The sequence below is a fragment of the Lissotriton helveticus genome, chromosome 7 (assembly GCF_964261635.1).
Source record: "Lissotriton helveticus chromosome 7, aLisHel1.1, whole genome shotgun sequence".
Taxonomy (NCBI): Eukaryota; Metazoa; Chordata; class Amphibia; order Caudata; family Salamandridae; genus Lissotriton; species Lissotriton helveticus.
The window spans coordinates 350359216-350372967 of record NC_136068.1 but is presented as its reverse complement, the minus strand read 5'-3'; the positions used below and the strand labels follow the sequence as shown (position 1 = coordinate 350372967).

The 13752-nt window shown below is 46.9% G+C and overlaps 1 protein-coding gene across 2 annotated transcripts in view; it reads right to left on the bottom strand.

The window, feature by feature from the left end:
- The window catches only part of PLCG1 (phospholipase C gamma 1), a 595860-nt gene that overhangs the window by 215563 nt on the left and 366545 nt on the right, over positions 1 to 13752 (bottom strand). For both annotated transcript variants that reach the window (XM_078652159.1, XM_078652158.1), the window contains exon 11: positions 2893 to 2978. In XM_078652159.1, coding sequence (XP_078508285.1) covers positions 2893 to 2978 — 86 coding nt within the window. The remainder of the gene's footprint in view (positions 1 to 2892; positions 2979 to 13752) is intronic.

Genomic DNA, 13752 nt, shown 5'->3' with positions numbered 1-13752 from the left:
GTCCAACTCTTGAAGGCCTGTGGCAGCATGCTGCTGCACAGGAAAAGGGAGATGCTAGTGGTACCAACAGAGCCTACTGGTAGGAGGGACTCCTGTATACTGAGGCCAGAGACCACAACCATGGTGCTACTAGGGGAGTGGCTGTGTCTCAGATGTACAGAGGTACAGAGAGTTTTTACTCACTTTGGCCCAGGACAATGCCCTAGCTGGTCATTTTGGCCAGACCAAGACTTGGGACAGGCTAGTTAGCCATTTTTACAGACCCCAGATGTCCTAGAAAGTAAAGTGTGTCACCTCCTGTTTCACCTGTCAAGCCAGTAGCAAAACAGGTGGACAACCAAAGGCCCCCTTAATGCCACTACCAGTGGCTGGGGCTCCCTTTGAGAGGGTAGATGTGGACATAGTGGGTCCACTTGAACCTCCCAATGCCTCAGACAAAATGTTTATATTGGTGGTTTGTGGATGATGCCACCAGGTATCCTGAAGGAATTCCCCCTTAGGACGACTACGGCTCCTGCAGTAGCCAAGGCCCTCATTGGTGTCTTCACCAGGGTAACGTTTCCTAAGGAGGTGGTGTCAGACATAGGGTCAAACTTCAAGTCTGCATACCTCAAGCACATGTGGAATGAGTGTGGGGTGAAGTACAGGTTTACTACACCCTATCATCCACGAACCAATGGTCTTGTTGAAAGGTTGAACAAGATATGTAAAGGCATGATCATGAGACTCTCTGAAAAACTCAAAAGGAGATGGGATGTCCTTTTACCATGCTTGCTTTTAGCCTACGGGGAGGTGCCTCAGAAGGGAGTAGGGTTTTCACCCTTTGAACTTCTAATTGGCCACCCTGATAGGGGACCACTCTTTTGCGTTAAAGAGGGTTGGGAGAAACCTCTCCAAGAACCCAAACAATATACTGTGGATTATGTACTAGGCCTAAGGTCTAGAATGGCAGAGTACATGGAAAAAGCTTCCACGAATCTTGAGGCAAGCCAGGAACCCCAGAAGCACTGGTATGACCAAAAAGCTGCACTGGTGGAATTCCAACTAGGGCAAAAGGTGTGGATTTTGGAGACTGTGGCACCAAGGGCCCTCCAGGACAAATTGATTGGCCCTTACCCCATCTTAAAAAAGAAAAGTGAGGTCACCTACTTGGTGTACCTGGGAACAAGCAGGACACCCAAGAGGGTGATCCATGTAAACCGCCTAAAGCTTTTTCATAACAGGGCTGACATAACCATGTTAATTGTTACTGATGAGGATCAGGAGACAGAGAGCGAACCTCTCCCTTACCTCCTCTCTAACAGCCCCAAAGATGGGTCAGTGGATAGAGCGGTCTATTCAGACACCCTCACTGCACAACAGCAGGCTGACTGCAAGCAAGTCTTACAGCAGCCTACTAAGCTCTTCTCCTTGACCCCTAGACAGACACACTTGTGTAACCATGAGTGGAAACTGGGGACAGCGTACCTGTAAAAAATAAAATCTATCGACAGTCTGATCAAGTTAAGGACAGCATCAAAGCTGAGATCAGCAAGATGCTGGAGTTAGGGTTTATTGAGCCCTCAGAGTCCCTGGGCCAGCCTAGTGGTCTAAGTCCCCAAATCTCATTCACAGGGTGGAAAGAGGGAAATTAGGTTTTGTGTGGACTACAGAGGTCTCAACTCAGTCACCAAGACAGATGTCCACCCCATACCAAGGGCTGGTGAGTTGATTGATAAATTGGGGGCAGCCAAATCCCTTCGTACTTTTGACTCAACTGCAGGGCACTGGCAGATTGGCATGGCCCCAGGAACCAAAGAAAAAACAGCATTCTCAACACCTGATGGACATTATCAATTTACTGGTATGCCCTTTGGTTTAAAGAATGTCCCTGCCACCTTCCAAAGGTTGGAGAATCAAGTCCTTGCTGGGTTGAATGCCTTTCGTGCAGCATGTTTTGATGGTATTGCTGTCTTTAGCTCCTCCTGGCAGGATCACCTGGTCCACCTAGGGAAGGTTTTACAGGACCTGCAATCTGCAGGCCTAACTATCAAGGCATTCAAATGCCCCAGATAGGGCAGGGCAAATTTGTGTACTTCGGCCACCTTGTTGGTGGAGGTCAAGTGCAAACCCTACAACACAAAATCAAGGCTATTCTGGAACGGGAGGCTCCAACCACCCAGACTCAAGTCACGGCCTTCCTGGACTTGACTTCATACTACAAGAGGTTTTTGAAAGGGTATGGATCCATTGTGACACCCCTCACAGAACTCACCTCTACGAAAATGCTCAAAAAAGGTAAACTGGACAGTTAGCTATCAAAAGGCTTCTGACATCCTGAAAGAGGCAATATGCTCAGCACCAAATCTCAAAGCTCCAGACTACACCAAGCAGTTCATTATGCAGACTGATGCCTCTGAGCTAGGGATAGGAGAGGTCATATCTCAGACCAATGATGATGGCCAAAAGCAGCCTGTTGCTGGGGAGCAGCGTGACAGTTGTCAAATTTTGAATCACACACAATGCAGTGATGGTATGTAAGGTACTTTATTTCAAGGGATCACATGAACACACATATGCAGAGGAAAGAATGCATTATGCTCACATTCAGTTTACATACAGACCTACGGTGAGAAAGCCTGGCACAATTCTCAACTTCGGAGTCGTAGACAGATGTTTTGTCGGACACTACACTTAGCAATCATACTTTGTGGGTTATACCAGTGGTCATCGACAGGAACAACAATCTGCAATACTACAAACTCAGTGTGTATATAAAGACTTGTAGTTAGGAGATTTATTTGCAGTTGATGCTTAGTGACTCTTCCAACGACTTACAGTGAGAAGCACAACACTGACATTCAATAAGTTAACATAAGCTTATATAGGGGCACAATTACACCAAATACTCACACTCAATGCACCTGCAGCCCATGCGGAGGCAGCGGGCATACGCTTCCAAAGACGACTCACTGGAGAACTGATCACCTGTCAAGTACCTAATTGAGAAGGAAGAAAAAAAGATGAAGTTCCATTAGTACTATTAGAAACATGGACAAACGCAGATGTATACTTCAGAATCAGTTTAAGGCTTGCTCTGTTCCCCAGGCCCGCCTGCCAGGACTAAGGGCCATGGTGTAATATCTTCATGTTATGTTTATAGTGTTCAACTTTACCTTGTAACTAGCTCCTCAGCCAGTGTGAGTGTTCCGTGTAGAAGGTTAGTGTGATTGACATGAGTGGAATGCTTGGGTGCCTGCTGTGAGTGTTGTCAGTTGGAAGATGGCTGAGCAGCTAGAAAGCTGCTCCGGGGGGGGGGGGTTGTTTCAAGGGATCTTAACAACTCAATAAATATCTTAAAGATGTCACCTATCTGCATGGAAGAAAACAAGTTACTTACCTGTAACTTTGGTTCCCCAGTATTGGTAACTTTCATAGATTGCCATGCTTTGTATCATTCCCAGTCGTAGGAATGGGAGTCTCGGTAACAAAAATACCATAGCTGTAGGTACAAAAGACCAAGGAAAAAGGACTAGGCCTCATTCCCTTTTGTAACATCATACATGAATGGGATGCACACCTCAAGTATTCCATTTTCTCTTGTTCATCCTTAAATTTCGTAAAGCGTGCTGACTGGTTGCGTGCCCAGCCCCTGCGGCACGCACAACAATAACTCGCAACATTGGGACACTGTGTAGTGCCCCCGACCATCGCACAATCGCTTTTGCATGTGCAATATATAAACCAACGTTCATCATAATGAGTCTTTTCAATCCATCTTTTTTTAATTCCTTTTTTCATTGCTTTTAAACGTTAACCATTTTCTTTCCACATGTAGGATAATGCCAATTTTCTAGGTTTCAATTATACCTGATGGGCCATCCGAACCTCTTCATTCAAGAATATGCACTGACGCAGATTTCATAAAATAGCAGTTTATTTGCAAACCCAATGCATTTCGGGCCTCCGTGGGCCCTTCGTCGGGGGTAACTAGAAAATCAATTAAATAAATGTTACAATGCATTTCTCCACAGAATATATACATGTTACATATTAATTCGTTATGAAGTAATCTGCAGACGTCATCAAACAGTTCACTGCCTCATTATGCTAAACAATCACCTCGTGCTGAACCTGCTATTTTTAACTCACATTAATCATTGAACTCATGTCAACTGAGTGTCTATTTAACAAGATGTTCGTAACATCGCCATTCATCCCTAAAAGTGCTGTCACAGTTATTTACCCTCCTCGAGACAACTTAAATCATGTACTCAATGCCATAACGTTTCTAAATGAAACACTTTCCCGTGGCTTGCTATGTTTCTACATGCTGTATTCGGCTACCCGCCCAGAACAGATACTGATCTTATCAATTAATTGAAACCTAGAAAATTGGCATTATCCTACATGTGGAAAGAAAATGGTTAACGTTTAAAAGCAATGAAAAAAGGAATTAAAAAAAGATGGATTGAAAAGACTCATTATGATGAACGTTGGTTTATATATTGCACATGCAAAAGCGATTGTGCGATGGTCGGGGGCACTACACAGTGTCCCAATGTTGCGAGTTATTGTTGTGCGTGCCGCAGGGGCTGGGCACGCAACCAGTCAGCACGCTTTACGAAATTTAAGGATGAACAAGAGAAAATGGAATACTTGAGGTGTGCATCCCATTCATGTATGATGTTTCAAATTTTGGCCCCACCGGGTTTGCACCCAAACAAAAAATGGATCACAAGCACTTGAAAAAACGGAAATGTACCTTCGAACCACATGCTAGGTGGAACACCTGATTTCATACCATCAGTTTATTTGAATTACGAGCCAGAAGTAACTTGAACTTTGCGATCATTAAATGGGACAACGTTCACAGACTTTTTTCTTTTGATCCGGCATGCAGTCTCTGAGTTAAAAGTTGCATATCACGCTGTAATAGGGCGATTGCGTTTGAACATAAGATACATAATGGCTGGTTAACATTACCGAGCATTTTGGGAAATGTAGTGCTACAGCTACAATAGAATCGTCAGTGCGTCACAGGTGACCTTGATTGGAGGGAGGGGCCAGAGGTGGTTTTAAGATCCGGGGAAAGCAGAGGGAGACTCGTTTTGGCAGTCTAATGAGAATCTCGGCAATGAATTAGCAGGTATGTGGCAAAGGCAGGGGTTGATAAGGAGGAGACAGGAACTGAGCATTGTCTTTCACAAGAGCAATAGATTGCAGTTAAGAGAACGGGCAAGAAATTTTTACAAATGTTTGTAATGTGCAAGACGGTTGTTTGATAAATTAAACATCGCAGCAGAATGTTTAGTGAATGATAAGATCAGTATCTGTTCTGGGCGGGTAGCCGAATACAGCATGTAGAAACATAGCAAGCCACGGGAAAGTGTTTCATTTAGAAACGTTATGGCATTGAGTACATGATTTAAGTTGTCTCGAGGAGGGTAAATAACTGTGACAGCACTTTTAGGGATGAATGGCGATGTTACGAACATCTTGTTAAATAGACACTCAGTTGACATGAGTTCAATGATTAATGTGAGTTAAAAATAGCAGGTTCAGCACGAGGTGATTGTTTAGCATAATGAGGCAGTGAACTGTTTGATGACGTCTGCAGATTACTTCATAACGAATTAATATGTAACATGTATATATTCTGTGGAGAAATGCATTGTAACATTTATTTAATTGATTTTCTAGTTACCCCCGACGAAGGGCCCACGGAGGCCCGAAATGCATTGGGTTTGCAAATAAACTGCTATTTTATGAAATCTGCGTCAGTGCATATTCTTGAATGAAGAGGTTCGGATGGCCCATCAGGAATAATTGAAACCTAGAAAATTGGCATTATCCTACATGTGGAAAGAAAATGGTTAACGTTTAAAAGCAATGAAAAAAGGAATTAAAAAAAGATGGATTGAAAAGACTCATTATGATGAACGTTGGTTTATATATTGCACATGCAAAAGCGATTGTGCGATGGTCGGGGGCACTACACAGTGTCCCAATGTTGCGACTCATTCCCTTTTGTAGCATATCACACTCTTTGTGTATAAGAGACCAAACTTAGGCCTCAGCCAATCAGAAGTGCCTCACCTCTTAGAACCTTCCTGAAGGAACCTCAGAGCCTCAGATTTTCGTAGCCGTTGTGTACTTAGACACCATATCCGCTGTAGGCTGAGCTTTCCTCGGGGAGGTGGGTGGGCGCATGGGAATCTATGAAAGTTACCAATACTGAGGAACCAAAGTTACAGGTAAGTAACTTGTTTTCTTACCCCAGTATTGGAACTTTCCTAGATTCCCATGCTTTGTATCAGAGTAGCAAGCAGTTAGCAACAAAATCACATTTTGCATCATCACAATATAGCAATAGGCAACATGACAAAGATACAAAATGTGAAAGACGGAAGGTGGGAGAGAAAGGAAAGCTCACCAATCATTGGAAGAGGTTCCTCAGGACAGCCTGTCCTACTGCCGCATCATCTTGTTGTAAGGACTTCAGGCAGTAATGCCTGGTAAAGGTGTGAACGCTGCTCCAGGTAGCAGCTCTGCAAATGTCTTTAATCTGCACCCCGCGAAGAGGGCTGTCTAAGAAGCCACAGATCTCGTGGAATGTGCTCGAATCTTTCCAGTCAGAGGTTTTCCTGCAGCAGTATGACAATGCAGAATGGCACTTGTGATCCATCTTGAAACACCTTATTTGGATAGTGGAAGGCCCTTGCTGGGACCCCCGAAGGCAACAAATAACTGTGATGTTTTCCGAAAACCCTTAGTACGCTCCAAGTAGAATTTTAAGCACCGTTGCACATCTAGCGAATGCAGGGGAGAGGGGTTGGCCTAACGGCTAAGGCACTCGACCTCGGAAACTCGGTTCGAGTCTCGGTAACGACGCCAAAAACCCCCTGTGATTCTGGGCAAATCACTTAATCTCCCCGTGTATAAAAATGAAAGTGTGTCCTCATGTAACGTAACTGGTGCTATGTAAAGCGCTCTGATAACTGATTCGGTTCGGTTCTAGTTCGCGCTATATAAAACTCTGCAAAAAAATGCTCTCTTTGCTGGTGTAGCCGGTTGAGGAAAGAACGCCTTCAGAATGACCGGCTCATTCAAGTGGAAGTCCGAGGGAACTTTAGGCATAAACCTCGGATTAGTTCTCATGATTACAATGTTTCTCTTGAATTGAAGGAAAGGTTCTTGGATAGTCAAGGCCTGCAATTCTCCAACACGCCTAGCCGACGTGAGAGCGAGGAGGAGAGCCAATTTCCATGAAAGGTATTTCATGTCAGAACGATGGATAGGTTCAAACGGGCCCTTCATGAGTTGAGAAAGGACTAGATTCAGATGCCATGTCGGAGGAGGCGGTCTCACTCTCACTGGTGGATAGACTCTGAACAAGCCCTTTAGAAATTGCTTGACACAAGGAGGGCCCAGACCCAGTCCTCCTGAACCTTAATATTGCCGCCAAATGGACCTTAATCGATGAATGGGCTAGTCCCGACTTAGCTAAGGACAGCAGATAAGGAAGGAACTGATGAGGCTTGGAAGCGAAAGGGTCAATGCTCTCTTTCCTGCACCAGCAACAAAATCTCTTCCACTTAAGACGGTAAGTCCTGTTCGTGGAAGGAGCCCTTGCCTGAGAAAGGACCTCCTTAATCTCACTTGATATGGGTAGGTTCATAAACTCTCGCTGCTCAGGAGCCATGCAGTCAGGTGTAATGACTGCGGATCTGGGTGCCAAACTTGTCCTTCGGACATCGTGAGGAGATCTGGTAGAACCTCCAAAGGAAGAGGAGGAGCTATCGACAGCAGATGGAGTTCCGTGAACCAGAACTGCCGCGGCCAAGCAGGGCCTATCAGGATCATCCTGCACGGCTCCACCTTGATCTTCCTGATGAGCTGTGGGATCAGAGATATGGGAGGAAAAGCTTAGACAAATGTCCTCGACCATGCTATCGAAAGTGCACTCCCCAGAGAATCTCGATGGGGAAGCCTGCTTGCATAAGAACGGCATTTCTTGTTGGTCGGAGTGGCAAAAAGATCAATCTCCGGTCTGCCCCACTGGCTGAAGACCTCCTCCAAAACTGTCTGATTCAATTCCCATTCGTGGCTGACTGAGGATGACCTGCTCAGTCTGTCGGCGTTTTCGTTTAGGACGCCTGGTAAGTGTTCTGCCTTTAGTGATATCCTCTGAAGGATCGCCCATTCCCAGATCTGCTGAGCTTCTTGCGACAATGGACGAGATCTGGTTCCTCCCTCCTTGTTCATATAGTTCATATAGTGCATGGCCGTGGTGTTGTCCGTCCTGATCAGCACTTGTGAACCTTCCAGGCGAGGAAGAAAAGCTTGCAGAGCCAGCCGTATCGCCCTGAGCTCTAACAGGTTGATGTGGAGGCGTCTCTCCTGGTTCGACCAATGACCGCTGACATGCAGGTCTTGCATCACTGCCCCCCAACCCTTCCAGTGACGCGTCCGTTGTTACCACTTGTGGAGACGGGTCGCTTACGAAGGATAGACCTTGGGACAAGTTGTCTTGATTTGTCCACCACAAGGCCGCTTCCTTCATCCTTGGAGTGACCGTCACTCTGTCCTCGAATGAACCGTGGACTTGTTTCCACTGGTTGTACAGTTGTTCCTGCAGAGGACGCGTTCTTAGTCTGCAATGGGGAATTAGTGGGATACACGATGAAATTACTCCCAGTAGAGACTTGTAGCGGCGTACTGAAAGACACCTTTTTGTTTGTAAGTCCTGGGCCAAGGTCTGTAATTTCCCCCTCCTTTCCGGAGTAGGGAAGGCTCTTGAGAGCTTTGAATCCAAGATGGCTCCCAGGAAGCGAGCTTCTCTGGACGGGACTAGGGAAGACTTCTCTTTGTTCAGAGTGAGTCCCAGATTCTGAAACAAATTGGTACAAGCTTGAACAGCCTCCAGCGCTGCCTCCCTGGACGGAGCTTTCAGTAACCAGTCGTCCAGGTACGGGAAGACCTGAAAATGGTTTCTTCACAGGAAAGCTGCTACTGGCGCCAGCACCTTTGTGAAAATTCTGGGGGCTGAGCGAAGTCCAAAGGGTAAAACCCTGAACTGAAAATGGCTCTTGGCTACTGTGATTCGCAGAAACCTTCTGTGTGCTGGGTGAATCGGAACGTGGAAATACGCATCCTCGAGATCGAGCGTGGCCATGAAATCCCCCGGGCTGATCAGCTTCAAGATGTCCTGGAGAGAGACCATCCGGAAGGACAGGGAGATGAGATAGGTGTTTAGCTCCCTGAGGTCTAAAATGGGGCGCCACTTCTCTAGCGTCTTCCTCACCAGGAAGAACCTGGAATAAAATCCTTGTCCCCTTTGGTTTGAGGAGACCGGCGCTATTGCTCCCTTCCGGAGCATCTGTTGGACCTCGAGCCGCAGAAGACGCTGGTGTTCCGATGGAATGGCTGCCGGGGGCTTGGGTGGAGGGACTTGCGTGAATTCCAAGGTATGCCCTTTCCGAATGATGTTGAGCACCCATTGGTCCGATGTTATCCTGGACCAGTTTTGAAGGTATTTGGTGACCCTGCCTCCAACTGTTGATCTCTTGAAGGAGGGTCCAGTAGGAAGAGCCAGGAGGCCGCTATTGGCGCTTGGACGAATCCCGTCCTCGTCCAGCCTGTTTTCCTTTATTGTAAGGCCTGGAATAGTTGGTAGACTGGCCCTGCCGCTGTTGGTAAGGCTGACGGTATTGCTGGGAACCTGAGACGTGGTGGAATAGCATTGTTGTTGAAAGGATCCTCTTTAGTTACCACCTCTACCTCTGGATCCCTTAAATGGAGACTTTCGGTATTGGAGGGTCCCCAAGGACCTGGCCGTCTCCGTGTCTTTTTTTATCTTTTGAAGAGTGTCGTCAATGAGTTTGCCGAACAATGCCTCACCATCAAAGGGAAGATCCAGGACCTTGTTTTGGATCTCAGGCCGAAACCAAGTAGCTTTGAGCCATGCTTGGCGGCGGAGGACTGCCGCCCCAGCCAAGGAACGAAACGCCGTCGTCGCAATATCCATTGCACAGTCAATGATTTCCATCGACGTTGCTTCCCCCTCCTGCAAGATCTTCTTTGCGTCAGACGTAGACTCCGGGGGCAGCTGGTCAAGGTACGGGGCGACATCACACCAAAGCTGGCAGTCGTACCTACCCAAGATTGCTAGGGCATTAGCCGCTCGCACCAGCAAACTTGCCATAGATGAGAATCTCTTCCCCACATTATCCAACCTCCGCCCTTCTTTGTCCGGAGGAGTTGTTAAGGGAGCAGAGGGGTTGCGGGATTTCCTCTGCGCTGCCTGCGAGAACACAAAGTCTGGTCTTGGATGACCCGTTAAGGCCGCCGGATCATCATCGGGTGCCTTGTATTTTTTATCCAGACCCGGTAGCACAGGGACCACCGTCGCCGGGTGCTTCATAGCCTTAAGGCCCTCCTTCCACAAATGATCCACGATAGGAATGGACCTAGTTGATTTCCTAAATGGTTCTTTGAAATCATATAAGAAACAATCTGTAGTAACCTTAGGCATGGCTAATTTGAATCTTGCAGCAGCTCTTTCCATCAGCTGATGGAAGCCCCCCAATGTCCCCTGGCGGGGAATCCGCCGGATCCGGAACTGGTGATGAGGGATCTTGAATGATATATTTATCATATTCAGTGTTTTGAATAGAGTCATGATCCGACCGCTGATCCTCATCCGAGGAATCATCATGGACCTCTTGTAACCCGGAGGAATCCTGATGGAAGGACGTTTGAGGCCGAGGGGAAACTTGAGCCGAAAAAGTAGGCGTCACTAATGAGGCCGAAATCCCTGTAGGCGTAGCAGGCGTTGACGTAACGTGAATAGGTCTACTCGCCTTAGATTTATAGTTTTGCAGCATTTTATGCAGATCTTGAAGAAAAGAAGATGGCACTGTAACCATTTCCTGCTCAGAATGGTGTTGTGACTGGGCCAACTGATGATGACCAACTTCCTTGTGGCCATATTCGCCCTCAGAGTCAGTGTCCTGGCATTTGACTAAAAGTTGGGAGGGACTATTGGCATAGCTGTACGAGTCCTGGTCATCCTCCTCTGACTCCCCTTCTTGAAAAAGCATGGTGGGCAGTAGGGGAGACACACTCCTCGGAGAAGTCATCTCTGGCGTGATTCGTTATTGGTTATTCTTTTTTCAGAGGACAATATACGCGTCGACGAGATCGGAGTGGTGGAAGTCGTCGACAATGAAACTGTCGACACGCCAGCCGTTGTCCTTGTTAAAGTCGTCGTCGACGCCCTCGTCGACGAGACCGCCGTCGTCTACGTCGTCGTCGTTATTGTCGACATCTGCACCATCGTCGTCGGTGACAATGTAACTGTCATCGTCGGCACCTTTGTCGTCGGCACCGTCGTCGTCGGCACCTTTGTCGTCGGCACCGTCGTCGTCGGCACCTTTGTCTTCGGCACCGTCGTCGTCGGCACCTTCGTCGACTGTAAATTCTCCGTCGACGGTGAAGAAACCGCCGTCGGCGGTACCTTCGTCGACGAAACCCCTGTCGACGGGATCGTCGACGACATCACTCCCGATTTCTATTTTGTTCGTCGACGGAACTTCCGCCGTCGACGTCTTCATCGTCGAGGACTTGGAACTCCTATCAGAAGACTGGGATTAAAGTTTTTTGAAGGCTGTAGCAGTCTTCTCACCTGTAGAAGGTGTAGCAGGTCCTACCCTCTCCTTTACACCTCGGTGAGGAGATTTGCTGGGACCTGGGCTCTCAGACTCACTAGGGGTCTTTTTTGAGACCTTGGAAGATCTTTCCATAGAAGGAGAAGGGGAACCCCTACCCCTCTTCACTGACCTTCTTGAAGAAGACAACCACGCTGCATCCTCACTGTCACTAGAGACAGTCTCCTTCCTGGCTTTCAGTTTCTGGAGCCAAGGCAGAAGCCTACCCTCATGGTCCCGGAGGGTCTTGGTCGAAAAGGTGCGACAGATCTTACAGTCCGAAGACTGGTGGTCAGGATAGAGGCAATAAATGCAGTCTTTGTGCGTATCCTCCACAAAAAGCCTCTTCTTGCCACAGGTGGAACAGGGCTTGAAAAGGGCTTTTTTCTTCTCCATTTCTGACATCCTGGAAGGCAGCCAACAATCCTGAAGAGAATTTGAAAGATTGTGAAGAAAAATCCTGAAGTAAATGCTTTGAAGAGTAGAAGTTGAGCAGAGCTCACAGGAGACTCCCTAAGCACAACGTGCGGTAGAAAATCTGAGGCTCCTTCAGGAAGGTTGTAAGAGGTGAGGCACTTCTGATTGGCTGAGGCCTAAGTTTGGTCTCTTTTACACAAAGAGGGTGATCTGCTACAAAAGGGAATGAGGCCTAGGCCTTTTTCCTTGGTCTTTTGTACCTACAGCTATGGTATTTTTGTTACTGAGACTCCCATTCCGACGACGGGGAATGATACAAAGCATGGGAATCTATGAAAGCTCCAATACTGGGGTAATTAATGTTATTACATTTTGGCGACGATCTTACTGGGATTTATCCTCACTCAACGTGCCAACCAAGAGGAGTTAAGCTAAAGCGGATAGGACTAAGAAGTAAGGAATTTGAAACAAATAACAAGAAACTCAAGATAAAGAATCTGGTCAAGAACGCCTCGCAGCCCCACCAGTGTCCACTACACCGGACAGCCCCAGCCCAGGCGTGCTGCGCCCTAATCTATGTTCTTTCAACACCTGGAAATACATTATCTAGGCTGCCTACATCTTGTAGAAATCTTACGCTACAAGAAACGTCTACAGTGCGTCTGGGAGGGAGGTAATCAGTGGCTGCCTAAGTTTCTGCCTCTAGTGCGGAGTGAAATGCATCTGTTTTGCGTAAGACTGTTTTTCTGCAAGCTCATCATCCTTGACTGTATTCAAATCTGAGATTTTCCTTTGTGTGGGCTTTGATGTGTGATTACTACTCGGCATTCCTCCGTGCCAGTGCAACACCGGTGTAAACTCTACTTGTACCGGTTTACTTACTACCTTTGGAATTTTTAAAGTTATACGGCTGGACTACACTTTTATTGCTTTGTTTCCCTGCCTGCTGCAAAAGGAGGCCGTCATGGTGAGAAATCTACAGTTTTAAATTTGATGCATTGAGTGTTTTATTTTCCCTACTGTGAGGCCTGTGAAAGAAGACAGTTGCGCTGCGTTTTAAAATTCAAATGCACCTTGCACACCTTACTTTGTACACGGTGTCACGCGGTTCAGCTGGTGAGCCTTTCATGATGTCTTTGTTTCGTGTCAGTCTTCAATGCTGCTTTTGGACGCCTTGCAGCAGGAACGTGCAGGGAGCCACTCGGCGTGCGTCTCCTGTACGTGCTGCCATCTTTTGGTTAGAGTCTCCTGTCATTTTATGCAGTTTCAGATTGTTGACAATAAATCTGATTCATATTGAAGGGGACCACGAACGTAGCGGCGTCTAGACCATTTTTCTCCCCTCATGGATCTGCTTCAATGCTTTACAAGCAACCGCAACAGCTCACTGTCACAATGTTTAGTGGCGAGTTTTATTTCTCTTCAGACCCTGGATACAGAACTTTGTTGGCAGAACGTGTGGTAGGTTCGGTTAACATAACAAGATCTGGTGTCTTTCGGTCTTCAGTAGGGGTTGTATCTGCTGCCAAGTACTTTCTGGTTGCAAGTCTCCTGGAGCTGTTTTATCTCTACTCAGTACTGTTTGCGTCTTTGGAACACCTGTCCCTCATCATCGTGGTGATAGGCATACCGGTGTCATTTTTGT